This window comes from Arachis stenosperma, chromosome 6 (genome assembly GCF_014773155.1).
Source record: "Arachis stenosperma cultivar V10309 chromosome 6, arast.V10309.gnm1.PFL2, whole genome shotgun sequence".
In the NCBI taxonomy this organism is placed as follows: Eukaryota; Viridiplantae; Streptophyta; class Magnoliopsida; order Fabales; family Fabaceae; genus Arachis; species Arachis stenosperma.
This window is the reverse complement of record NC_080382.1, coordinates 47,987,977-48,012,755: the sequence shown is the minus strand read 5'-3', so window position 1 is coordinate 48,012,755 and position 24,779 is coordinate 47,987,977. Positions and strand designations below refer to the sequence as shown.

General features: G+C 41.0%; 1 protein-coding gene across 1 annotated transcript; it reads right to left on the bottom strand.

Moving 5' to 3' along the window:
• Positions 1-20,420: 20,420 nt before the first annotated feature.
• On the bottom strand, positions 20,421-20,882 carry LOC130934014 (uncharacterized). Its single transcript, XM_057863603.1, has one exon. The coding sequence runs from the start codon at positions 20,880-20,882 to the stop codon at positions 20,421-20,423; it is 462 nt and encodes a 153-aa protein (XP_057719586.1).
• Between the last annotated feature and the right edge of the window lie 3,897 nt (positions 20,883-24,779).

Genomic DNA, 24,779 nt, shown 5'->3' with positions numbered 1-24,779 from the left:
CTCAACGGGCGAATAGTCGCCTTATCCAGATTTCTAGCCGAAGTAGCCATAAGATCTCTCCCCTTCTACGCCACACTAAGGAAAAGGAAGAAGTTCGAATGGACACCAGAGTGCGAGTAAGCTTTCCAGGATTTCAAAAGATTCCTAGGGCAACCACCCATTCTTACCCGACCACAGAAAGCAGAAGCACTCATTTTATACCTTGCAGTAGGAAGTCAGGCAGTAGCCTCAACACTAGTAAAAGAGGACGAAAGTGGACAAAAACCTATATACTTCATCAGCAAAGCACTACAAGGGTCTGAGCTGAACTATCAAAAGATAGAAAAATTCGTATACGCTCTCATATTAACGTCGCGAAGACTCCGTCCATACTTCCAAGCTCATACCATCAAAGTTTGGACCAACCAGCCCATAAAAGGCATTCTACAAAAAACAGATTTGGCAGGAAGAATCCTACAGTGTGAAGCACGGACAGCCATGAAATCACAGTATCTGGCTGACTTTATTGCGGAATACACCGACACCTTGGAAATCCCTACAAATTGGAATCTCTATGTGGATGGCTCATCAAATAAAACCGGGAGTGGGACAGGTGTGATAATAGAAAGCAATCAGGGAACCCAAATTGAACTTTCTCTCAAATTCGGGTTCCCTGCCTCAAACAACTAAGCTGAATATGAGGCACTACTAGCTAGTTTGAAGCTGGCTAAAGAGGTTGGAGCTCAAGAGCTTGTCATCTTCAGTGACTCACAGGTAATCACCTCACAAATAACGGGGAGCTATCAAGTCAAGGATCCCACTATGAAAAAGTACTTGGACAAAACTAAGGAACAGCTCGGACAGCTTGAGGAATATGAGTTCCGCCATATACCAGGCGTTCCGAGGATTACCTGAAACTGTAGGTCGATCTCGGTTGAGATCTTCTATGCTGGTCGGAGATGACGTGTCTGGCGTGTTGGACTGCCAATGCTGCTGATCTTTTGTCACCGGAGGGTGGTGGTACTTGCAAGGGACTCTGATGCTTAAGTTAGCAAGGGTATTTAAACAGGTTTTTTGTAGAATCATAATATGAGTTATACCTGGGTGCTCCAGTGTATTTATAGAGGTGTGGAGTGACCTTTTTAGATAAGATAAGTTAGTTGTCTTATCTTATCTTATCTTTGGGCAAGGACAGCTTATCTTCTAGGGAACCGCCCTTATCTCTATAGGCTTGGGCTGCCTTTGGATTTGGGTCGTGTTCCTCTATTTGGGCCCTTTATTTGGGCTTTCTTGGTAATCTGGCCGAGCTCTTTGAGAAGAGGTCGGATAGCCTGTTCTGAAGAGGTCGGTCACCTTGTCACTAAACATCCCGGGTCAGATAGCTCGGAAGGAGGGTATGAACAGTGCCCTGCTCGAGCTCGGTCTTTCTTTTTGAGGTCGAGTCTTAGTTTTAGGACTTCGATCCTTCTCTGGTGAAGCCGAACTCGAGCATCTTGTCGACTTCATCTTCGTAGCGTTCTCCTTTTTGAATATGGAACGTTTTCTTTTGCTTCTTCTTTAAAAGCGTGCACTTTTGCATTAGCGTTTTTAGCCTTGGGAATAGGCGAAGGTTCAATACCCTCATTAATTGGTTTTTAATTGCACAGTTTCTCTTAGCCTCTCTATTTTGAATTTCACTTTTCAGAAAAAAAAAACGGTTTCTCTTCTCCGTAACTTCCCTTTTCTTTCTCTCTTTCTGTTTTTGCCTGAAGTTTACAGTTTTTGTTTTTCTTCCTGCGACGTTGCTTGGCGATTATTTAGTGCTTTCCTTATTGTGAAAGATTGTTCCTTTGATGTCTTTTCTCCATGTTGGTAACTGTGATGACTTTGGGTATGAACAGTAACTTTGCTGATGAACCTTTGTAGAAAGTAACAATTTTTTGATGGCTCATTCTGATTTTGTGTCATTTGCCTGGTTGGGGGGGGTTATTTCTTTAAAAAAGGTGGCATCTTTGATGACTTCTTCTTGATATGTTTTGCTGCTTGGTAGTTCCGTTTGCTTGATAAGCTGAGACTGTGTATTTGGAAGGTAGTTATTTTGATGACTTTTATTTGATTTGTAGCTTTATGGGGTAATGACTTTCTTTTCTTCTTGGGATATCGCTTTTTGAGAGAGGGCTTTTCTTTGTTTTTGCTGAGAGTTTTGTTGGGATGTTAGTCTTGTAGGTTTTCCTGAGTCCTTGTTCTGTTAATTGCCTCCAAAGGATGCCCCTGGATTTTTTTGGTATGGGTCCTGAGGATTCCTTTTGTTGCCTGTACTGCGCTAGATTATATTGTTCGATTTGTTTTGCTTTCGTCCGAGATGTTTTTGAGTAATCCAGTCTTCTTTTGTTGTTGTAGGACTAGTTGACCTCATGTCTTCTTGCAAAAATATTGTTGAGACATCTTCCTAAATCCCTGAGGGCATGGCTGATTGGGTCGATTCTATGGTTTTTTTGTGTGTTTCGTTGGTTGACTCAGAGTTTTTGGGATAATGGTAGTGATGAGAAGAACTATGAGCTCGTAACTCCAACTTCTGCAGAAAGGGTCTGTTTTTCTACCCGAATTGCTGGAGAGCGCGCCTTTTTCTATGCATACAACTTCTTTTTTAGTCAAATGAATATTACTCTTCCTTTTTCCCCTTTTGAGACCAACCAATTATGGTCCTGTAATGTAGCTCCATCCCAACTTCACCCCAATTCTTGGGATTTTATAAAAATCTTTCAACGTCTGTGTCGTGAGCTCGGTATCCCTGCTTCACAATCCCTCTTCTTTTACCTTTTCATTTTGACAAAGCCTGGGGTGGTTAAGAAGAAAGCCGCTTGGGTTTCTTTCCGAGCTTCCCAGGGGAAAAAGGTTTTCTCCATGTTTGATGAATCTTTTCGCGACTTCAAAAATTACTTTTTTAGGGTCCGAGCTGTTGAAGGAGCTCGGCCCTTTTTCTGGATGAAAATGATGAGCCCACCTTTTCCTTGGAATGGAAAAAGAATATAATGGTATTTAAATATATGTGGGAGATGTTAGATGAGGCTGAGCAAGCTTTTCTGACTGTGCTGGAGGAAAACTGGGGGCAGCCTCCCCATCTCGATACAAAGAAATCCTTAGCAAACCCCTCTCTCCTCCTAGCTGAGCTGGGTAGTGGTCAATTCTTCTTTTGGTTTTGCTTATTTTGTCGAGTTTATCTCTTATAAGATCTTTTCTTATTCGTAACTCGGTTTCCCGCTGTGATGTTTGTTTGCAGAGTGATGAGCGGATAATTTATACGCTTTTTGGCTTTGTTTTTAGGTAGTTTTTAGTATAATCTAACTACTTTTAGGGATGTTTTCATTAGTTTTTATGTTAAACTCACATTTCTGGATTTTACTATGAGTTTGTTTATTTTTCTGTGATTTCAGGTATTTTCTGGCTGAAATTGAAGGACCTGAGCAAAACTCTGATAAGAAGGCTGACAAAGGACTGCTGATGTTGTTGGAATCTGACCTCCCTGCACTCGAAATGGATTTTCTGGAGCTACAGATCTCTAAATTGCGCGATCTCAACGGCTCTGGAAAGTAGACATCCAGAGCTTTCCAGCAATATATAATAGTCCATACTTCATTCGAGATATGATGACATAAATTGGCGCTCAACACCAGTTCCATGCTGCATTCTGGAGTCAAACGCCAGAAACACGTCACGAACCAGAGTGAACGCCAGAAACACGTTATAACTTGGCGTTCAACTCCAATAAAAGCCTCTGCACGTGTAACGTTCAAGCTCAGCCCAAGCACACACCAAGTGGGCCCCGGAAGTGGATTTCTGCATCAATTACTTACTTTTGTAAACCCTAAGTAGCTAGTTTATTATAAATAGGACATTTTACTATTGTATTTTCATCCTGGATTGTATTTTTGATCCTGTGATCATGTTTTGGGGGCTGGCCATTCGGCCATGCCTGGACCTTCATCACTTATGTATTTTCAACGGTGGAGTTTCTACACACTATAGATTAAGGGTGTGGAGCTCTGCTGTACCTCAAGCTTCAATGCAAGTACTACTATTTTCTATTCAATTCGACTTATTCTTATTCTAAGATATTCGTTGCACTTCAACATGATGAATGTGATGATCCATGACACTCATCATCATTCTCACCTATGAACACGTGACTGACAACCACTTCCGTTCTACCTTAGACCGGGCGCATATCTCTTGGATTCCTTAATCAGAATCTTCGTGGTATAAGCTAGAATTGATGGCGGCATTCATGGGAATCCGGAAAGTCTAACCTTGTCTGTGGTATTCCGAGTAGGATTCCGGGATTTAATGACTGTGACGAGCTTCAAACTCCTGAAGGCTGGGCGTTAGTGACAGACGCAAAAGAATCACTGGATTCTATTCCAACCTGATTGAGAACCGACAGATGATTAGCCGTACTGTGACAGAGCATTTGGACCATTTTCACTGAGAGGATGGGATGTAGCCATTGACAACAGGTGATGTGTGGAAAACGATCCAACACAAAACTCACCGGCAAGTGTACCGGGTCGCATCAAGTAATAAAACTCACGGGAGTGAGGTCGATCCCACAGGGATTGAAGGATTGAGCAATTTTAGTTCGGTGGTTGATTTAGTCAAGCGAATCAAGTATTGGTTGAGTGATTTTGTATCCAACTGTAAGTAAATGACAGAAAATGTAAAGGGAGAGGGGTGAATTGCAGGAATTAAAGAGAACTGAAAGTAAAAGAGCTGAATCTTAAAGAACAAGAAATTAAATGACTGAAACTTAAAGTGCAAGAAATGTAAATTGCAGTAACTTAAAGTGCAAGAAATATAAATTGCCTGAATGGAAAAGGGATTTGAGGACTGGGATTTCAGAATTCAAGCAAGGGAAATTAAATTGCAACAATTATCAAAGCAAGAGATGATTTGAATTCTGTTGGATCTCAAACAGAAAGGGAAATTAAATTGCAGCAGGGGTTCACAGAAGAACCAAAAGGAAAATTGGGTCTCAGGACTCCAGAGACTAGATAGCAAGGTCTAGATCTCAATTGCCTTCCCAGATCCAAGTTCACAAAGCAATTAGCAAGAAATTAAAGAAGAAGCAGTAAAGGAAATGTAATTGAACTTAATTATGCAGAAGTGGAATTAAAGAGCTCTTGAATGGAGATTAAGACAGAAATTCCTCAATTCTTCACACCCAAGACTCAAACAAGAAAAATAAAAATGCTCAAGCAAGAACCAGGAAGAAGAGAGATCAATTCTCCTCCCCAATTCTCTGAAATCTCAGTTCCTAGCTCTCAATGAAATCTCCAAAATTCAAAAGACGGTTCAAAATTCAAAAGTGAAAAGAAAAGCGTTCTAATTACATCAAACTAACTCCTATTTATACACTTTCTATTCTTGGATTTTGGAATTTGGATGGACTTTTGATTTGGTGAAGAAATGAATTAAATTGGATTTTTAATCCAATTTTCAGCCCATGAAAAATTAGCTTCCAGGAGGCTGCCCTGCTCTTGTGGAGGGCAGGGCAGAAAATGATGCGTGCGGCCTTGTGTGCGTGCTTGGTGCTTCAGGATGCTGCCCTGCCCTTGTGGAGGGCAGGGCAGAGTTTTTTTTGGTGTGCCAGATTCTGCTGCCCGTGTGTGCTTGCTGTGCCAAAGCTTTCTTGGTGCGCCAATCTTGTGCGCTGGTCCGTGCATCACAAAATGCTGCCCTGCCCTTGTGGAGGGCAGGGCAATGTGCCAAAGGTGACATCCCAAGTTCGAAACTTGGTGGAGGCACACGCTACTTCTTTTCTTTGATTTTCTTGGCACCAAAGTCATGCTTAGTTCCTTGCTTCCTCATGGTGCCGTGTTCGATCCAAGGAGAATGAAAGCAAACTAATTTTTGCTTGACTTTGTTGTGCTTGAGCGCTATTCCCTTCTTCCTTGTCCTTGGGTTCGAAACCCATAGGAAGCATTATGAAGCAATTCCTTTTGAATTTCTCTTGGTTGAAGCCCGATATTGCTCTTGAGGAGGGCAGGGCAGAGTTTTTGCTCTCTTTGATTCTTAGCATCAAATTGTGCTCCGCCCTTGTTGTGGGCAGGGCAGAGATGCTTTTCAAGGTTTGGCTCATAATGTTGCTCTCCTGGAGGGAGTGTGCCCTTGTGGAGGGCAATGTTTGCTTCCTCCCTTCCATGCGCCACACTTCTTCTTACCTTGGGCCACGCTTTCTTTAAGCCGCGTTTTTCCTCTTTTCTTCCTTTCTTCACCTACAAAAAACCAAAACAACAACTCAAAGTATCTCTAAACTCATAAGGTTTATAATTCATTAAAAATTAATTAATTCTTGCTTAAACCTCATGATTTAGCATCAATTTAATGGTGGTTGCTTGATTTAAAGAAGTTATGCATTTTTATTCCAAATCACTTACTTAGGATGCAAGAAAGTGCATAAAGACTAGTAAAACAGGTGAAATTAGCTTGAAAAATGGGTATATGATGACCCGTCATCACAACACCAAACTTAATTCTTGCTTGTCCCCAAGCAAGCATCAAAACTAAGAGAAAATGAAATGAACAAGAAGAGCAAACATATCCTTATTAGGCATATAGCAGAACTTGATTCATGGAGTTTTTATGCAGACAATGATAACTCAGTTATTGTTGCTGTTACATAATATACACTTTTCCTCAAAGGCTTACTAAGCTTGCTGTTATAAGGTCTATTTTTTTTACTTGCTCTCTTGCTAACTTTTCTCTTCTCATTTTGCTTAACAAGCTTATTTTTCTTTGAAGGCTTGGTGTCAAATGTTGTAGTAGCCTTTGGCTTTATTCTTACTTAACATCTCTCCACCACAGACACATGGCTCACTATTTCCTCCTAGGATCATTGATGCCCAGCATCTCTTTGGATAACTAAATGTTCTGTATCTAGGTTGCTCTTTATTGTGGACTTTCAATTGGCCATCCCAAATCAGTTGATCTAAGTGGCCAGGTTTTGAAATACCCCTTAGAATTTACTTATCCAAGCATATCCTAGTACAAGAACACCACAGGCATGTGTCTTAGGGTCCAAGCTATTGGTGCCCAGCCTTTATTCTTTGTTTTTCTTGCCACATTGGCTTTTTCTTTTTCCTTTTCTTTCTGTTTTATTTTGTTATCAAGGGATTTTTTTCTTTACTGATTGGAACCTTTATGACAGCAAGCTAGCTCACACTTCAATGAAAATGACATCATGCAGCAATTATTTCATGAGTTATGCATTTAATCAAACACATATACCACCATTAACTTCCATTCTAATTTATGCAACATTGGATATTTACTTTCTAATTCAAACATTTCTCTTTTATTCAAGCATATGGGAAACAAAACAAAATTCAAAGCTAAGTGATGGATGACAAGCATTATGCAGATCAGCATACTTAACAAACAATTCCACTTGCAACTAGATAAACACTTTAGCAAGATATATAAGGGTTCCCAGATTCAAAACAATTTACAGCAGCAAGGATTAAGTTTAGATACAACCTTTGAAGTTGCAGCCCTTTTATTCTTCCTTCTGTTGTGTTTTCTTTGAGTTAAGATGCACAATATCTTCAATGGTTGACTAATGTCCTGCATAATTCTCAAAGGTTGCTTGCTTCACAAGCCTTTGTGCAATTGGTTAGTCTAAAAATGATTATGGCTTTTTGAACTTACTTTGGTGTGTGAACACCAAACTTAGTTCCTTGCCACTCTTTCTGATGCAACAAGTTAACCATATGTGAAACCTTGTGTCCTTGCTAAAGGTTATAGAATTAAAGCTAAAAAGTAGTTAAATAGTTGAATAATTCGTCTGATTGCTTGGAGCTAGCCTTGTGCAGGAAGTGAGAATGTTCTTTTAAATGAGATTTTGGTGGAACACCAAACTTAGAATCCTTCATTCTCACTTGAATTGTTTTGGTGTGCAACACCAAACTTAGCTCCTTGCAATGCATACCAATTATTCAACATTTTTATTGAAAGCTATGAAAAGAAAACTACCTCAGGTTGGGTTGCCTTCCAACAAGCGCTTCTTTATTGTCATTAGCTTGACATCCTCCATTCTTTGATCATGGAGGCTGAAAATCATAGTGCCTCAGCTTTTCACCTCTTATTGTGAACTTCCTCCCAGTCTCTTCTTTGATGATCTCTAGGTGTTCAAGTGAAAGGACCCGGTTCATAGTGTAGTATTCAGATAATTGTGGAGACACCTTCATTGGTTGGGTGTTTAACACCACTTTATCCCCTGGTGAAAAGCCTTCAGTAGGGATCTTCTTATTTCTCCACCCTCTTGGCCTCTTCTTCTTTTCTTTCTCAAGAGATACTCCCTGCCTTGGTGGTTCTTTATCTGGGATGCTGAATTTCTCATCTGGGGATTTTGGATCTAGTTCCTCCTTGACTTCTTTGGTTTGTTGCACCATTTCTACTGCTTTCAAGCATGGATTTAGGAGTCTTGGAGTTAACTCATTGACTGCCTCCTTCAAACTTTGATCTCTGGCCTTATCTTTCATAAAATCTTCTTCTTGAATGGGTTCATGCAAGATTTTAAAAACATGGAATGCTAGATGCTCATCATGCACTCTCAGCAACAATTCCCCTTTTTCCACATCTATCAATGCTCTGCCCGTAGCTAGGAAAGGCCTTCCCAGGATTATGGGAGTGTCAGGGTCCTCTTCTATATCTGAGATAACAAAGTTAGCAGGGAGAAAGAATTTTCCCACTTTTACCAACACATTCTCCATAACTCCCAGTGCTTGCTTAGTGGATTTGTCAGCCATTTGGAGAACTATTCGTGTGGACTTCAGCTCAGAAATTTTAAGTTTCCTCATTAGAGACAAAGGCATCAAGTTTATGCTTGCACCGAGGTCACAGAATGACTTCTCAATTGTTATGTTTCCTATGGTGCAAGGTATGTAAAAACTCCCAGGATCATCTTTCTTCTCTGGCAACTCTCTTTGGAGGATAGCACTACATTCCTTTGTCATCTCAACAATCTGTCCTTCCTTCAGGGATCTTTTCTTTGTCAATACTTCCTTCATGAATTTGGCATATAGTGGCATCTGTTCAAGTGCTTCCAAGCAAGGAATATTGATGCTGAGTGTCTTGAATTTGTCCAGAAATTTTGAGTATTGCTTATCCTCATTTTCTTTTTTAAACCTCTGAGGGTATGGAAGTTTGGGGACATAAGGATTCACTCCTTTCCTCTTCTCTTGTAGTTGTGATTCAAGGGTTTTCTTGTATCCCTTTAAAATTTGTACATTTTTGGTTTCTTGATCCTCTTTACTTTTCCCCTCTGTCTCTTCTTGTGGAACTTCTCTATTATGTTTGTCCTGATTGATGGCTTCCTTCTTCATAGTCTTCTCACTTCCCACTGTGATTGCTTTGCACTCCTCCCATTTTGTGGCTTTTCCTTTGTCCCTTGGGTGTTCTTCAGTGACATTGGGGAAGGCATTCGCTCTCTTCTCATCCATTTCTGAAATTTGCTTAGCCATTTGCCCCATGTGTTTCTCAAGGTTTCTGATTGAGGTCTCTTGGTTTTTGAATGCCAGGGTCTGATCTTTCCTTGCAGCTTCCTGGTCTTGTCTTGTCATCTCTTGATTTTTCATGAGTTTTTCCATCATTTTCTCTAGACTTGAGATTCTTTGAGAGTCTAGATTTGGTTGTGGTTGTGTGAAATGAGATGGTTGTTGTTGAAAGTTGTTTGAATTAATTGTGGGGGTACTTTGTGGGTGGGATGTGGATGTGGAAAAGTTATTCTGGTGGTTTTGTGAGTTATTATGGGGTTGGTGATATGTGTTTTGTGAATTTTTGAATTGGTTAGTATTATTGGATGAATGGTTATGGTTGCTTGTGTTGCTGAGGCTGCCAGAGTTGAAGTCCCTTTGTCCTTGATTCTGATGCTCACCCCACCTTGAATTAGAATGAGTCTTCCAAGGTGTCTTGTGTGCATCACCATAAAAATTGTGTTGAAATGAACTTGAAGTGTTGTTCATGCATTGCACCTGCTCAGGGCTTTATTGCTCAAAATTGAATGTCCCAAAACTTTCTTCAGATAGATTCCACCCATGTGAGGTTTGAGATTGGCGTTGTGTGTTTACTGCAACACCTTGCAGTCCATCAATTTTCTTGGCCATCATTTCTATTTGTTGCTGAAGCTGTTGATGCATCTGTTTGTTTTGTGCCAAGAGAACGTCAACACCTTCAAGCTCCAGCACATCCCTTCTCTGGGCTGGTTGGCGTTGTCTTTGATGAGCAAAGAAATATTGATTGTTTGCCACTATCTCTATGAGGTTTTTGGCTTCCTCTGCTATCTTCATTAGCTGCAATGAGCCTCCTGCTGAATGATCTAATGCTTCTTGAGCTTTCTGGGTTAACCCTTCATAGAAGTTTTGGAGTCTATCCCACTCACTAAATATTTCTGGGGGACATTTCCTAATTAAGGCCTTGTATCTCTCCCAGGCATCATACAGCAACTCTCCATCCCTTTGAATGAATGTTTGCACCTCTGGTTTCAGCTTGATAATCCTTTGGGGAGGATAGGACATGGCTAGGAATTTGCTCACTAAGTCTTCCCAATTATTGATGCTTTCTTTGGGAAATGTCTCTAGCCATTGAGTGGCCTTATCCTTCAGAGAGAATGGAAACAGCAGTAGCTTGTAGATGTCTGGATGCACACCACTTGTTTTGACAGTTTAACAAATCCTAAGGAAGATGGATAAGTGTTGGTTTGGATCTTCAAGTGGACTTCCTCCATAGGAGCAATTGTTCTGCACCAGAGTGATAAGTTGAGGCTTCAACTCAAAATTATTTGCATGAACGTTGGGAGTGAGTATGCTACTCCCGCAGTTTCTTGCATTGGGGATAGTGTAAGAGGCCAACACCCTTCTTGCAGGCTGGGTATTGTTGCTCACTCCCTCTTCACGCACCTCAGCATCCATGACTTGCAAGAATCACAAACAAACCAAATGAAACATGGACATTCTAATGCTAGAATGTGGTTAGAGGGTTAGATGACACAATGTGTCAAACAGTTAATGTGCTTAGTTAAAAAGAAAAAAAATGCTTAATCTAGACCAACACCTTACTTAATCATTGTCAATCTAATTCAATCCCCGGCAACGGCGCCAAAAACTTGATATGTGGAAAACGATCCAACACAAAACTCACCGGCAAGTGTACCAGGTCGCATCAAGTAATAAAACTCACGGGAGTGAGGTCGATCCCACAGGGATTGAAGGATTGAGCAATTTTAGTTCGGTGGTTGATTTAGTCAAGCGAATCAAGTATTGGTTGAGTGATTTTGTATCCAACAGTAAGTAAATGACAGAAAATGTAAAGGGAGAGGGGTGAATTGCAGGAATTAAAGAGAACTGAAAGTAAAAGAGCTGAATCTTAAAGAACAAGAAATTAAATGACTGAAACTTAAAGTGCAAGAAATGTAAATTGCAGTAACTTAAAGTGCAAGAAATATAAATTGCCTGAATGGAAAAGGGATTCGAGGACTGGGATTTTAGAATTCAAGCAAGGGAAATTAAATTGCAACAATTATCAAAGCAAGAGATGATTTGAATTCTGTTAGATCTCAAACAGAAAGGAAAATTAAATTGCAGCAGGGGTTCACAGAAGAACCAAAAGGAAAATTGGATCTCAGGACTCCAGAGACTAGATAGCAAGGTCTAGATCTCAATTGCCTTCCCAGATCCAAGTTCACAAAGCAATTAGCAAGAAATTAAAGAAGAAGCAGTAAAGGAAATGTAATTGAACTTAATTATGCAGAAGAGGAATTAAAGAGCTCTTGAATGGAGATTGAGACAGAAATTCCTCAATTCTTCACACCCAAGACTCAAACAAGAAAAATAAAAATGCTCAAGCAAGAACCAGGAAGAAGAGAGATCAATTCTCCTCCCCAATTCTCTGAAATCTCAGTTCCTAGCTCTCAATGAAATCTCCAAAATTCAAAAAAAGGTTCAAAATTCAAAAGTGAAAAGAAAAGCGTTCTAATTACATCAAACTAACTCCTATTTATACACTTTCTATTCTTGGATTTTGGAATTTGGATGGACTTTTGATTTGGTGAAGAAATGAATTAAATTGGATTATTAATCCAATTTTCAGCGCATGAAAAATTAGCTTCCAGGAGGCTGCCATGCCCTTGTGGAGGGCAGGGCAGGAAATGATGCGTGCGGCCTTGTGTGCGTGCTTGGTGCTTCAGGATGCTGCCCTGCCCTTGTGGAGGGCAGGGCAGAGTTTTTTTTGGTGTGCCAGATTCTGCTGCCCGTGTGTGCTTGCTGTGCCAAAGCTCCCTTGGTGCGCCAATCTTGTGCGCTGGTCCGTGTATCACAAAATGCTGCCCTGCCCTTGTGGAGGGCAGGGCAATGGGCCAAAGGTGACGTCCCAAGTTCGAAACTTGGTGGAGGCACACGCTACTTCTTTTCTTTGATTTTCTTGGCACCAAAGTCATGCTTAGTTCCTTGCTTCCTCATGGTGCCGTGTTCGATCTAGGGAGAATGAAAGCAAACTAATTTTTGCTTGACTTTGTTGTGCTTGAGCGCTATTCCCTTCTTCCTTGTCCTTGGGTTCGAAACCCATAGGAAGCATTATGAAGCAATTCCTTTTGAATTTCTCTTGGTTGAAGCCCGATATTGCTCTTGAGGAGGGCAGGGCAGAGTTTTTGCTCTCTTTGATTCTTAGCATCAAATTGTGCTCCGCCCTTGTTGTGGGCAGGGCAGAGATGCTTTTCAAGGTTTGGCTCATAATGTTGCTCTCCTGGAGGGCAGTGTGCCCTTGTGGAGGGCAATGTTTGCTTCCTCCCTTCCATGCGCCACACTTCTTCTTCCCTTGGGCCACACTTTCTTTAAGCCACGTTTTTCCTCTTTTCTTCCTTTCTTCACCTACAAAAAACCAAAACAACCACTCAAAGTATCTCTAAACTCATAAGGTTTATAATTCATTAAAAATCAATTAATTCTTGCTTAAACCTCATGATTTAGCATCAATTTAATGGTGGTTGCTTGATTTAAAGAAGTTATGCATTTTTATTCCAAATCACTTACTTAGGATGCAAGAAAGTGCATAAAGACTAGTAAAACAAGTGAAATTAGCTTTAAAAATGGGTATATGATGACCCGTCATCAATGCCCTACATACAGCTTGCCATAGAAAGGAGTGATAAAAAACTGGAAGGAAGAAGTAGAAAAGCAAATATTCAGAAGGAACACAGCACCTCCATACACCTATCTAAAATTCCCACCATTGAATTACATTTGTAACTTTATCTTTATTTTCTATTTATTTTATTATCATTATTTAAACCAATAATCTCTTAATCCATTTAAATCCACCTGACTGGGATTTACAAGATGACCATAGCTTTCTTCATACCAACAATCTCTGTGGGATCGACCCTTACTCACGTAAGGTATTACTTGGATGACCCAGTACACTTGCTGGTTAGTTGTGCGGAGTTGTGATTAAGTGTGATTCACGTTTGAGAGCACCAATTCTTTGGAGCCATTGTTGATGGTCACAATTTCGTCCACCACAGAGATGATTAAAAATAACGAATCCATGAAGGCTTTTAAAAGGGCAAGGAAGGCTACTACGACTCAAAACGTCTCGGCCAAGGCAGCCGGGGAGGGGTCTTCTCAGGTTTCATCAATGCGTTTAGTTCCGAGTTCTCCTGGACCGAGGAGGATGATCCCTACTCCTTGGGTTCGTATCCTTCACAGACTTCTGCTGCTACCTCTTCTCCTCCCGGCGCTCCTCCTCAAAAAAAGACCACGGACTGTCGAGCCTTTTAATTTGGATGCTCCTGACTTTGATGCTGTCGGGTTTATTGATCAACAGATTGCTCCTTATGGTATCATGCCTACTGATGATGTATCCATTCTTCATCATTTGGATTTTATTACTCGGAGTGGCATTAAACTGGCACACATAGGAGCAACTTTATACCGGACCGCTCAAGATCTTCCTATCCATGCTACAAAGGCCTTTATGGAGGAGGCAAAATCAGAGTTTGACCGGATTAAGGGTTTGAAAGAGGAGCTTGAGGTGAAAGTGACCAAGATGGAGAAGGTGTTGGAGGGGGAAAAAACTCGGGCTATTGGTCTGGCGACCGCTGTGAAATTAGCTGAGGACATAGCGTTAAAACATAAGGATAGCTATGTTACCACCTATAGAGAGATGATAGATCTCAGGAACAGGTTGGAATCTGTCTGGGCTGATTATACCGATCTTCAAGGTCATCTTGTAGGCAGTGTTAATGTTGCTTATGATAATCTGAAGGAGCAAGTTCGAGTTCTTGCGCCGGCGCTTGACCTTTCTCTTTTTAGCCTGGACAACATTGTTAGGGATGGTAAGGTTGTTCCTGATTACCCTGATGATGATGATGTCGATTGTCCTTCACTGCCTGCCACCAAAATCTCAGTAGCGCCGACCTCTTTGACTTCCACTGCTGAGGTCGGACGTCCTGAGTCAAAACCTGATTGTCACAGATTGAACCGGGATGATGGGACAGTGGATGTGGTGCCTCTTTAGACTCGTCCTCCTTCACCCCGTGTTGATGCTGCTGAGAAGTCTTTGGATCCCCAATGATTATTTAGGATGTTTTGTGTAGACAACCCGGCTTGTGGGCTTTTGAATCTTTAAAATGGTGTTTCTGACTTTTTGCTACTTTCCTAGTTGCTTGTTTAGCAATTTTATTTTGAAAAACAAAGTAGTTTTCAGGCTCTTGGGGCTGACTTTGGTGGCCTCTTGAGTTTTGTTCTTCTTCTGACTTGTGCTTTTTTATGACATGATGGTCTACATTTGTCTAGTACCTTATTGTCCGACCACTTTGGATTACCTTTGTATTTTCATACTTTTGGCTTGATTTTTTTAGGTTGCAGATGTTTTGGGTCCAACTTGTATGTTGACTTCCTCAGTTCAGTCACAAGTTTATTTTTAGTAATCCTCTTTTTTGGACTTTTGTCAGGTCTTTTTTAGGGATTTACTTTTTATAACTTGTTTGTGGGAGGCTGACTTCATTATGCTGGTCCCTTCTAAGTTATTTTTAGTAATCCTCTTTCTTGGACCTTTGTCAGGTCTCTTTCAGCGATTACTTTTATAACTTTTACGTTTTAGGCCGACTTCATCATGTCGGGCCCTTCTAAGTTATAGTAATCCTCTTTTATAGGGCTGACCAGACCTCTTTCCAGGGATTTACTTATAACTTCGGTTATTGCGACTGGTCTGACTTCTTTACGTCGGCCAGTCGTTAAGTTATTTTTTAGCAATCCATTTTAATAGGACCTCGTCAGGTCCTTTCTATGGATCACTTTCGATAACTTCTTACATTATTCTGTTTTCATCTTTGCCGATTTTGTAGAAATTATGTTTAATCCTCGTTTGGTTGACATTTTAATGAATTTGGTTTTCATCTCTGTTGTTCTTTATCGTGATCGTGTAGTGAATTTGATTTTCACTTTCTGCCGATCTGTAGCTTTATAATCGGACGATGAATGTTTCAGATTAATACGGCTTGAGAATTTGTAGAAGATCTAAAAAGATTTTATTCAACAGAAAATGAAAATATATACATGCGGGAGTTTTATCCTCTAAGTCGAGTGATTTATAGGTCTTGGCTTGGCGCCTCATTAAAAAACCTTTTCAGAAAAAATAGTGCGCCTTATCCTAAGATCCTTTATCATCCCTAACTGTAGTACCTTCTTATGTTGCAGGCGTGCCATGACCTAGGAAGCTCTCGCCCATCGAGTTCGGACAGTCTATAGTAGTCCTTTCCCAGTACTTCTATGACTCGGTAGGGTCCTTTCCAGTTTGCTGCTAGCTTTCCTTCTCCAGGTCAGGTTGTTTCGATATCATTTCGGATTAGGATGAGGTCGTTCTCAGCAAAAACTCGTTGTACTACTTTTTTATTGTATCTCGAAGCCATTCGACATTTTAATTCTTTTTCCCTAATCCGAGCTCTTTCTTGGACTTCTAGAAGTAGGTTGAGTTCTTCCCTTTGAGGTTGGGAGTTGGCTTCTTCACTATAGTGGATCACTCTAGGCGACCCTTCTTCAATCTCTACTGGGATCATTGCCTCCATTCTGTACGATAATTGGAAGGGTGATTCCTTTGTGGTGGAATGTGGCGTTGTTCGATATGCCCATAGGACATGTGGGAGCTCCTCGACCCAGGCTCCCTTTGCGTCCTGTAATCTCCGTTTTAGCCCAGCCAATATGACTTTGTTGGAAGCTTCGGCTTGTCCATTGGCTTGGGGATGTTCTACGGAAGTGAATTGTTATTTTATGTTCAAGTCGGCCACCAGCTTTCTGAAGCCTGCATCTGTGAATTGGGTGCCATTGTCTGTGGTAATGGAGTATGGAACCCCGAACCTTGTGACAATGTTCCTATATAGAAATTTTTGACTTCTTTGAGCAGTGGCATTAGCTAGGGGTTCTGTCTCGATCCACTTTGTGAAATAGTCTACCCCTACTATGAGGAATTTAACTTGTCCCGATCCCTGAGGGAAGGGTCCAAGAAGGTCGAGTCCTCATTTTGCGAATGGCCAAGGTGAAGTCACGCTGATGAGTTCTTCTGGCGGGGCGATGTGAAAGTTGGCATGTTTCTGACATGGTGGACATGTCTTTACGAGCTCTGTGGCTTCCTTTTGTAGAGTTGGCTAATAAAATCCTGCTCGGAGTACTTTTTTGGTAAGTGCTTATGCTCCGAGGTGATTGCCACAAATGCCACTGTGTACTTCTTCTAGAACTTCCTTTGTGTTGGAAGTCGGCACACATTTTAACAATGGTATTGAAATCCCTCTTTTGTATAGAGTGTTGTTTATGATAGTGTAGTATTGTGCCTCTCGTTCTAACCTCTTTTCCTCCTTTTCCTCTGTGGGGAGTGTTTCTATTTTGAGGTAATTGATTATGGGAGTCATCCATCCTTGGTCCTGACCTGTTATGGCTATGACTTTTTTTTCTTCTGAGATTGATGGGTTCTGCAGAATTTCTTGGATGAGGCTTCTATTGTTGCCCCCTGGTTTGGTACTGGCTAGTTTTGAAAGTGCGTCAGCTCGGGCATTCTGTTCTCGGGGTATGTGAGGGACCTCATATTCTTTGAGTTGTCCGAGCTGTTCCCTAGTTTTGTCCAAGTACTTTTTCATGGTGGGATCTTTGGCTTGGTAGCTTCCTGCTATTTGTGAAGTGACTACTTGTGAGTCGCTGAAGATGATAAGCTTTTGAGCTCCAACCTCCCTAGCCAGCTTCAAGCCAGCTGGTAGTGCTTCATATTCTGCTTGGTTGTTCGAGGCAGGGAACCCGAATTTGAGGGAGAGTTCGATTTGGGTTCCATGGTCACTTTCAATTATCACACCCGCGCCACTTCCAATTTTATTTGAGGAACCGTCCACGTATAGATTCCATTCTGTGGGGATTTCCGGTGTGTCTGTAAATTCTGCAATAAAGTTGGCTAGGTATTATGATTTAATGGCTGTCCAGACTTTGTATTGGAGATCAAATTTGGACAACTCGACTGCACATTGCAAGATTCTGCCCGCTAGGTCTGTTTTCTGTAAAATCCCTTTTATGGGCTTGTTGATCTGAACCCTAATGGTGTGAGTTTGGAAGTATGGACGAAGTCGTCGAGATTTTAGTATTAGAGCGTATGCAAGAAAGTGCAGAAACGGAAATTGCAGAATGTAAAATGCTGAATCATAAATTACTTAAATGTAAATGGGAGTGGGGAATTGCTGAATGTAAAAATTAAATTGTAAAGAAATGGATAGATAAGAATGGGAAAATTCATTGAGATTGGGAGATGTTGTCTCTTTGGATCAAATCTAGCTTATATCCTCTTCAATCATGCAACTCATTAACCTCTTGGTAGTCATGATTGATTGAGCCCCAATCCCTTGGTGACTCAATCTCTCAGATCTTGATCAATAGCCAATTCTTTGGTCTAATTGCTCATGAAGAGAGACATGCTTGGTCCCTCATTATACCACACACCTTTATAGGTCCAGGTAGAGGGAGGATTATATGTCACGTATCCAAACACCAAAACCCATATTCTACTCAAGTGTGAGAAGGGATTTCAAGCATGGTTTCATGTTTCCTTTCCCAAGGTTCCCATGAAACCCAATTGCATTCAATCTCTTTCCCAAGTTAATTGAACACTAAGCATTAAGAACGAAATTCCTTCTAGCAAATCAAAGAGAAGATGAAGAAAAGAAGAATTTTACTATTATCAATCCATCAAGTACAACAGAGCTCCCTCTCTCAATGAGAGGGAAGTTAGCTACTCATAGCTCAAAAAGTACTAAAAAATGAAGTGTAAAAGTGGATCTAAAATTGACTGCTTAACCCCCTTCTTCATTACTCCTTGGGGGTATTTATACCACTCCTAGTAAAATAAAAGAATTACAAAAGTGAAAAGGGAAAATTACATTTTGGAGGGAAAAGAAAATACTCATTAAGCATGACTTCTCAGCTGGCGTGTGGCTGGTGCTTTACTAGCGTGTCACGTGCCCTTCATTTCTAGCTTTGCATGCCACGCCCAATCCTTCAAGTTCTCTATCAACCTTGGCGTGCCACACCTTTGAATGCCAACCTTGTGTTGTCACTGGTGCTTTTCAACACTTTGTTGATGTTGTTGGCGATCATCTCCCCTACGTTGATGTTTTCTCCTCTCATGATGCTGTAGATGAGCACAGCTCTCTCCTTGGTCACCTCTGAAGTGTTGGATGTGGGGATTAGGGACCTCCTCACAAATTCTAGCCACCCTCTAGCTCGGGGGCTCAAATCTCTTCTCCTCAATTGGTTGGGTATCCCATCCTTGTCATTTATCCAATGCACATTCATCTCACAAATTTCATTCAGGATCTCCTCAAACCCAAGGTCTTCCTGCTTCATTCTCTCTTTATAGCTCCGAGTGGAGCTTGTCCTCTTCACCATTAGCATTCTTTCTATGCTAGAGGGGTTGTAGTCAATGGACTTCCCCCTTACATAGCTAATGTAGCCATAGTGTTTTCCTGGTTGAGGCAATGCGTTGGCATAAAATTCCCTCACCAAGCTTTCTACCACTTTCCTTGGTGGGTTGCATAGAAGTGACCAACCCCTATTGTCGATCTCAATGTTGATTTCAATATGCTCATTCCTCCTTAGTTGAAACCCAACTTCTGGAATAATTTTTCTCTCACTCACCCAACCATAGAATTGATTTTGGTTGAATGCAGAGAGGAACTTGCAGTCATTAAAAGAGCTTGAGGATCCAGAGGTTGGTTCCTTGGTTTTTCTTTTCTTTGAGGCTGAGTTTTTTGGTGGTGCTATTAGGTTGGGAGAGTGTGCTTGAGGTTGTCAAAAAATGGGGGTTGAAAGAAAGAGAAGGCAAAACAAGGTTTTGCTCCAACACCAAACTTAGGACTTGATTGTCCCAATCAAGAAAAAAAGAAGAAGAAAGTAGGGGATGAGAGATAGTAGAAGATGAAAAGAGAAGCGAAGGTGAGGGGTGTGGGGGTTGTTGAAGTGGGAGAGGAAATGAGGGGTGAAGCTTTTATAATGGGTGAATGGTGTGGTTCAAAAGGTGGGAAATAAAAAGGATTAAATATTTTCCCACTTTGGGGAGTGGCGCCTAGCGTGGGAAGAGGCGCCAACTCTTTCTCACAGTATTTTCTGCGTGTGTCGAGTTCCAAGGTGCAAGTACACTTTGACTTCCTTGCTTTGTGAGTTGTTTACCATGTGGGCCCCATCTTCTCTCCTGAAATTGAAACTAAACCCATTAGTAATGACAAAAGAACCCATTCACATTCCTTCTCATCAAGAATGAATTGGATTGCAACTGATGGGTGTCCCTTGGGACACCAAACTTAATTCTTTGGCATAATAAAAAATTGGTTTCATCCTTGTGTATTTAATGTGTTCATAAGAGTGGAATAACATCAATCTTTCCATTTTCTTTTGATTCCAATTCCTCTGAACTCATTAAACCACGTTCATATTTTTACCCAAAGCATTAAGTGCTTTCAAATTGGGTGACTTAGGCTGCTATATGATCCTTGGTGGTGGCCACACCAAACTTAATCTTTGGGCTTACTCTTCAAAATCAAACTATTAATTGTTTGTAAGCCTAGATTAAGTGGGTGAGAGGCCACACCAAACTTAGCACTTTAGCTAGTTCTCAGCCCATTCACTCATCATTAGTTATGCATTCATCAAGTTGCAATTCCCAAATAGAAAGAAATAAGAGTGTAAAGAAAATCTAGCTATCAAAGCTAATATCAAACTTTCTAATCTACAATTGTAAACTAATCCTAATTACTGAAAATTAAACTATCTAAAGCAACAGAATTTAAACTACTTCTAAGAAAAGCAATTAAATCAAAAAGGATAAAGTGTTGGGGTGCCTCCCAACTAGCGCTTCTTTATTGTCATTATATTGACATTTCTTCATCTTTAGCTGAGCTTGTAGCTCACTCTCTGCTTCTCCAAAGAGCCTCCCAAGTAGTGTTTGAGTATATGGCCATTGACAGAAAAAGTTCTCTGAGTCTTGTCCTCCATGAGCTCCACAAGACCATAGGAAAACACTTTGAGTATGGCGAAAGGTCCTGACCATCGAGACTTAAGTTTTCCAGGGAAGAACTTGAGTCTTGAGTTGTAGAGCAACACCTTCTGTCCTTCAGTGGACTCCCGTCTTGCTATCTTTTGGTCATCCCACCTTTTTGTGTTCTCTTTGTAGATATTTGCATTCTCATATGCTTGATTTCTAAACTCTTCCAGCTCGTTGGGTTGTATTAATCTCTTATCTACAGCAGCTTGCTCATCAAAATTCAGTAGTTTTAGAGCCCAGAAGGCTCTATGCTCTAGTTCAACCGGCAAATGGCAAGCCTTACCAAATACTAATTGGTATGGTGACATCCCAATGGGGGTATTGAAGGCTATCCTGTAGGCCCATAGAGCATCGTCTATCTTCTTAGACCAGTCCTTTACTGAGCTTCCAACAGTTTTTTCAAGGATTCATTTTAGCTCTCTGTTGGAGATCTCAGCTTGCCCGTTGGTCTGTGGGTGGTATGGAGTTGCCACTTTGTGCTTTACTCCATATCTGAGAAAGAGTGTCTCGAGTTGTTTGATGCAGAAGTGTGTCCCTCCATCTCTAATGAGAGCTTTGGGAACTCCAAATCTGCTGAAGATATTCCTTCTCAAGAAGCTTATCACAACTTTGTTGTCATTTGTTGCAGTGGCTATGGCTTCTACCCATCTTGAGACATAATCAACAGCCACCAATATATAGCTATTTGAGTAGGAGGTTGGGAAGGGTCCCATGAAATCAAGCCCCCATACATCAAATAGCACCAACTCTAGTATGTATTGCTGTGGCATCTCATTCCTCTTGGTTAGATTACCAGTTCTTTGACATTCATCACACCTTGACACCATTTCCTTGAAATCCTTAAACATTGTTGGCCAGTAAAATCCGGATTGAAGCACTTTTGCTGCTGTCCTTTCTCCACTGAAGTGACCTATATATGCTGACCCATGGCACTGCCATAACACTTCCTGCCCTTTTTCATGGGATATACACCTTTTTAGGACTCCATCAGCACACTTTTTGAACAATAGGGGGTCATCCCAGATGTAGTGTTTGGCATCCTTGATTAGCTTCCACCTTATGTGCTTATTGATGTTAGTTGGTAGCTCCCCAATAGCCTTGAAGTTAGCTATGTCTACAAACCAAGGGGCTACTCAAATCATCATCAATTGTTTATCAAGAAAGCTTTCATTTACTGCTACTTGCTGCATTTTTTCTTCTTGTGGGATCCTTGAGAGGTGGTCAGCTACCTTGTACTTTTTTGGCGAGTGCTTGCGCTCCGAGGTGATTGCCACAAATGCCACTATGTACTTCTTCTAGGATATCCTTAGTGTTGGAAGTCGGCACGCATTTTAGCAATGGTGTTGAAATTCCTCTTTTGTATAAAGTATTATTTATGATGGTGTAGTATTGTGCTTCCCGTTTTAACCTCTTTGCCACTTTCTCATCTGTAGGGAGGGCTTTTGTTGTGAGGTAATTAATTATGGGGGTCATCCATCCCTGATCGCGACCTGTTATGGCTAGGACCTTTTCTTCTTCTGAGATTGATGGATTCTGTAGAATTTTTTGGATAAGGCTTCTATTGTTGCCTCCTGGTTTGGTGCTGGCTAGTTTTGAGAGTGCATCGGCCCGGGCATTCTATTTTCGGGGTATGTGTCGAATCTCATACTCTCCGAGTTGTCCGAGCTGTTCCCTGGTTTTGTCCAAGTACTTTTTCATAGTGGTATCTTTGGCTTGGTAGCTTCCTGTTATTTGTGAAGTGACTACCTGTGATTCGCTGAAGATGATAAGTTTTTGAGCTCCAACCTCCCTAGCCAGCTTCAAACCAGCTAGTAGTGCATCATATTCCTCTTGATTATTTGAAGTCTTGGAAGGCTTGCTCGCATTCAGCTGTCCATTCAAACTCCTTTCCCTTCTTTAGAGTGGCATAGAAGGGGAGAGATCTTATTGCTGATCCAGCCAGGAATCTGTACAAGGCTGCCAACTGCCCGTTGAGTTGTTGTACCTCTTTGATACAAGTCGGGCTTTTCATGTCGAGTACGGCCCTGCACTTGTCCGGGTTTGCCTCAATTCTTCTCTGTGTGATCATAAAACCCAAGAATTTACCAGCTTCTACTACGAAGGTACATTCTGTGGGATTGAGTCGCATGCCGTGTCGTCTTATGGTGTTGAATACTTGTGTCAGGTCGGATAATAACATCTATTCGTTTTGCGTCTTCACTAGCATGTCGTCTATGTAGACCTCCATGATCTTTCCGATGTGATCCAAAAAAACTTTCATTAATCTTTGGTAAGTGGCTCCCGCATTTTTGAGACCGAAGGGCATAACAATGTAGCAGTAATTTGCCTATGGGGTTAAGAAAGACGTTTTTTCTTGGTCGGGTGGGTACATTGGGATTTGGTTATATTCCGAGTATGCGTTCATAAAGGAGAGGTATTTGTATCCAGAGGAGGCATCTACCAGTGCGTCGATGTTTGGGAGCGGATAAGGATCTTTTGGGCAAGCTTTGTTGAGATCGGTATAGTCGGTGCACATTCTCCACTTCCTATTTGACTTTTTTACCAAAATAACATTAGCAAGACATAACGGGTATTTGATTTCGCTTATGAAGCCTGCCTCCAGTAGAGCTCGTACCTGTTTTTACACCGCTTGAGAGCGTTCTGGTCCTAGCTTTCTGCGCCTTTGTTGTACCGGCCGAGATCCTGGGTAGACTGCTAGCTTGTGGCACATTAGTTTGGGATCTATGCCTGGCATGTCTGCGGCCTTCCACGCAAAGAGGTTGGCGTTGTCGCGTAGGAACTGTATGAGTGATTCTTTTATGTCCCCTTTTAGGAGTGTGCCGATGTTGGTTGTTTGGTCCGGGGTGTTCCCGATCTGGATTTTCTCTATTTCTCCTTCAGGTTGTGGGCGGAGCTCCTCCCGCCTCCGAACTCCACCGAGCTCGATTGTGTGGAATTCTTCTCCTCTGCCTCTGAGGTTTAGACTTTCGTTGTAACAGTGGCGTGCTATCTTCTGATATGCCTTTACTGTGGCTATTCCGCCTGCAGTTGGGAACTTCATGCATAGATGCGGAGTCAAGACTATTGCGCCGAGCTGATTTAACGTTGCCCGACCTATTAGGGCATTGTAGGCTGAGCTTACGTTGACAATGATGTAATCTATTTTGAGCAAGGTTCTGAAAACCGAACCGGTCATCGAACCGTTCTATTGACTGGTTTACTGGTTTATTGGTTCAACCGGTTCAACCGTGGTTCAACCGAAATAACCGTTTTATAATAAAATAATAAATAAAATATAAATAAGTACATTAAGATTAACAAAATTTTCAAACATAATTTTAACAAGATAAATTAACAGAGTTTTCAAACCAATTTTAATAAGTTCAGCACAACGATTAATAGAAAAAAAAGGCTAGCACTGTATGCAAAAGAAAAAGGTAATCTCTAGCTCTCCAATTGCTTAACCTCCTTTTCTTCCCAACACCTTCAAAATAATCTCTAGCTCATCCCACAATAAGTTATATCAATTAGAAATTATCAAACCACATTCATTTTGTATGCAAAAAAAGTTTTAACATGGAAAGCTTCATTCCAAGAATGCAAGTCGGCGTGCAGGACAGAAAATTAATACAAACATTCAAGAAAAAGAAAGGCAACACAGCAACAACACAATAAAGAATTAAAGGAACATTTAAAACACAGCAACAACACAACACTTATAGGAACATTTAAAACACAGCAACAAAGAAAGAAATATGTAAGAATCAGTATTGTATGCTCAAAGAATCAAAGGCTAAGCTTCACTGGGAAAGTGAAGAACACCCCCAACGAAAGAAACTTCAATCACAGCTTAAACTAAAATTCACAATCCCTTTAAATTGAAGCAGCAAGCAACTTGAAAACTAATGCAAGGTTAACAAGATTAAGCAGTGAACTAAATCAGCTTAATTCCAACAAAGATTAAATGAGCTAAATCAACTAATTATTCAATGATTTAATCCAAAAAACATAATAATACATCACAGGAGCAGAGCTAACATGATTCAAATTTCAATCTGAGTAGCACTAATAGAATCTAAAAAAAATCAATGTTCAGGCAGAATCTCAAACAAATCATTGAATCAATGTTTTGAGCAAAGATAAAAAAAAACAGAGAACGAAAATTTTTAAAAAATGAAGCCATTGCCTTCGTGAGGTCGAGGAAGCCGCACCAATTGTTGAATGAA

Excerpts from the sequence above, each read along its gene's own strand:
- LOC130934014 (XM_057863603.1), bottom strand. The coding sequence starts at position 20,882 with ATGTCACCATACCAATTAGTATTTGGTAAGGCTTGCCATTTGCCGGTT.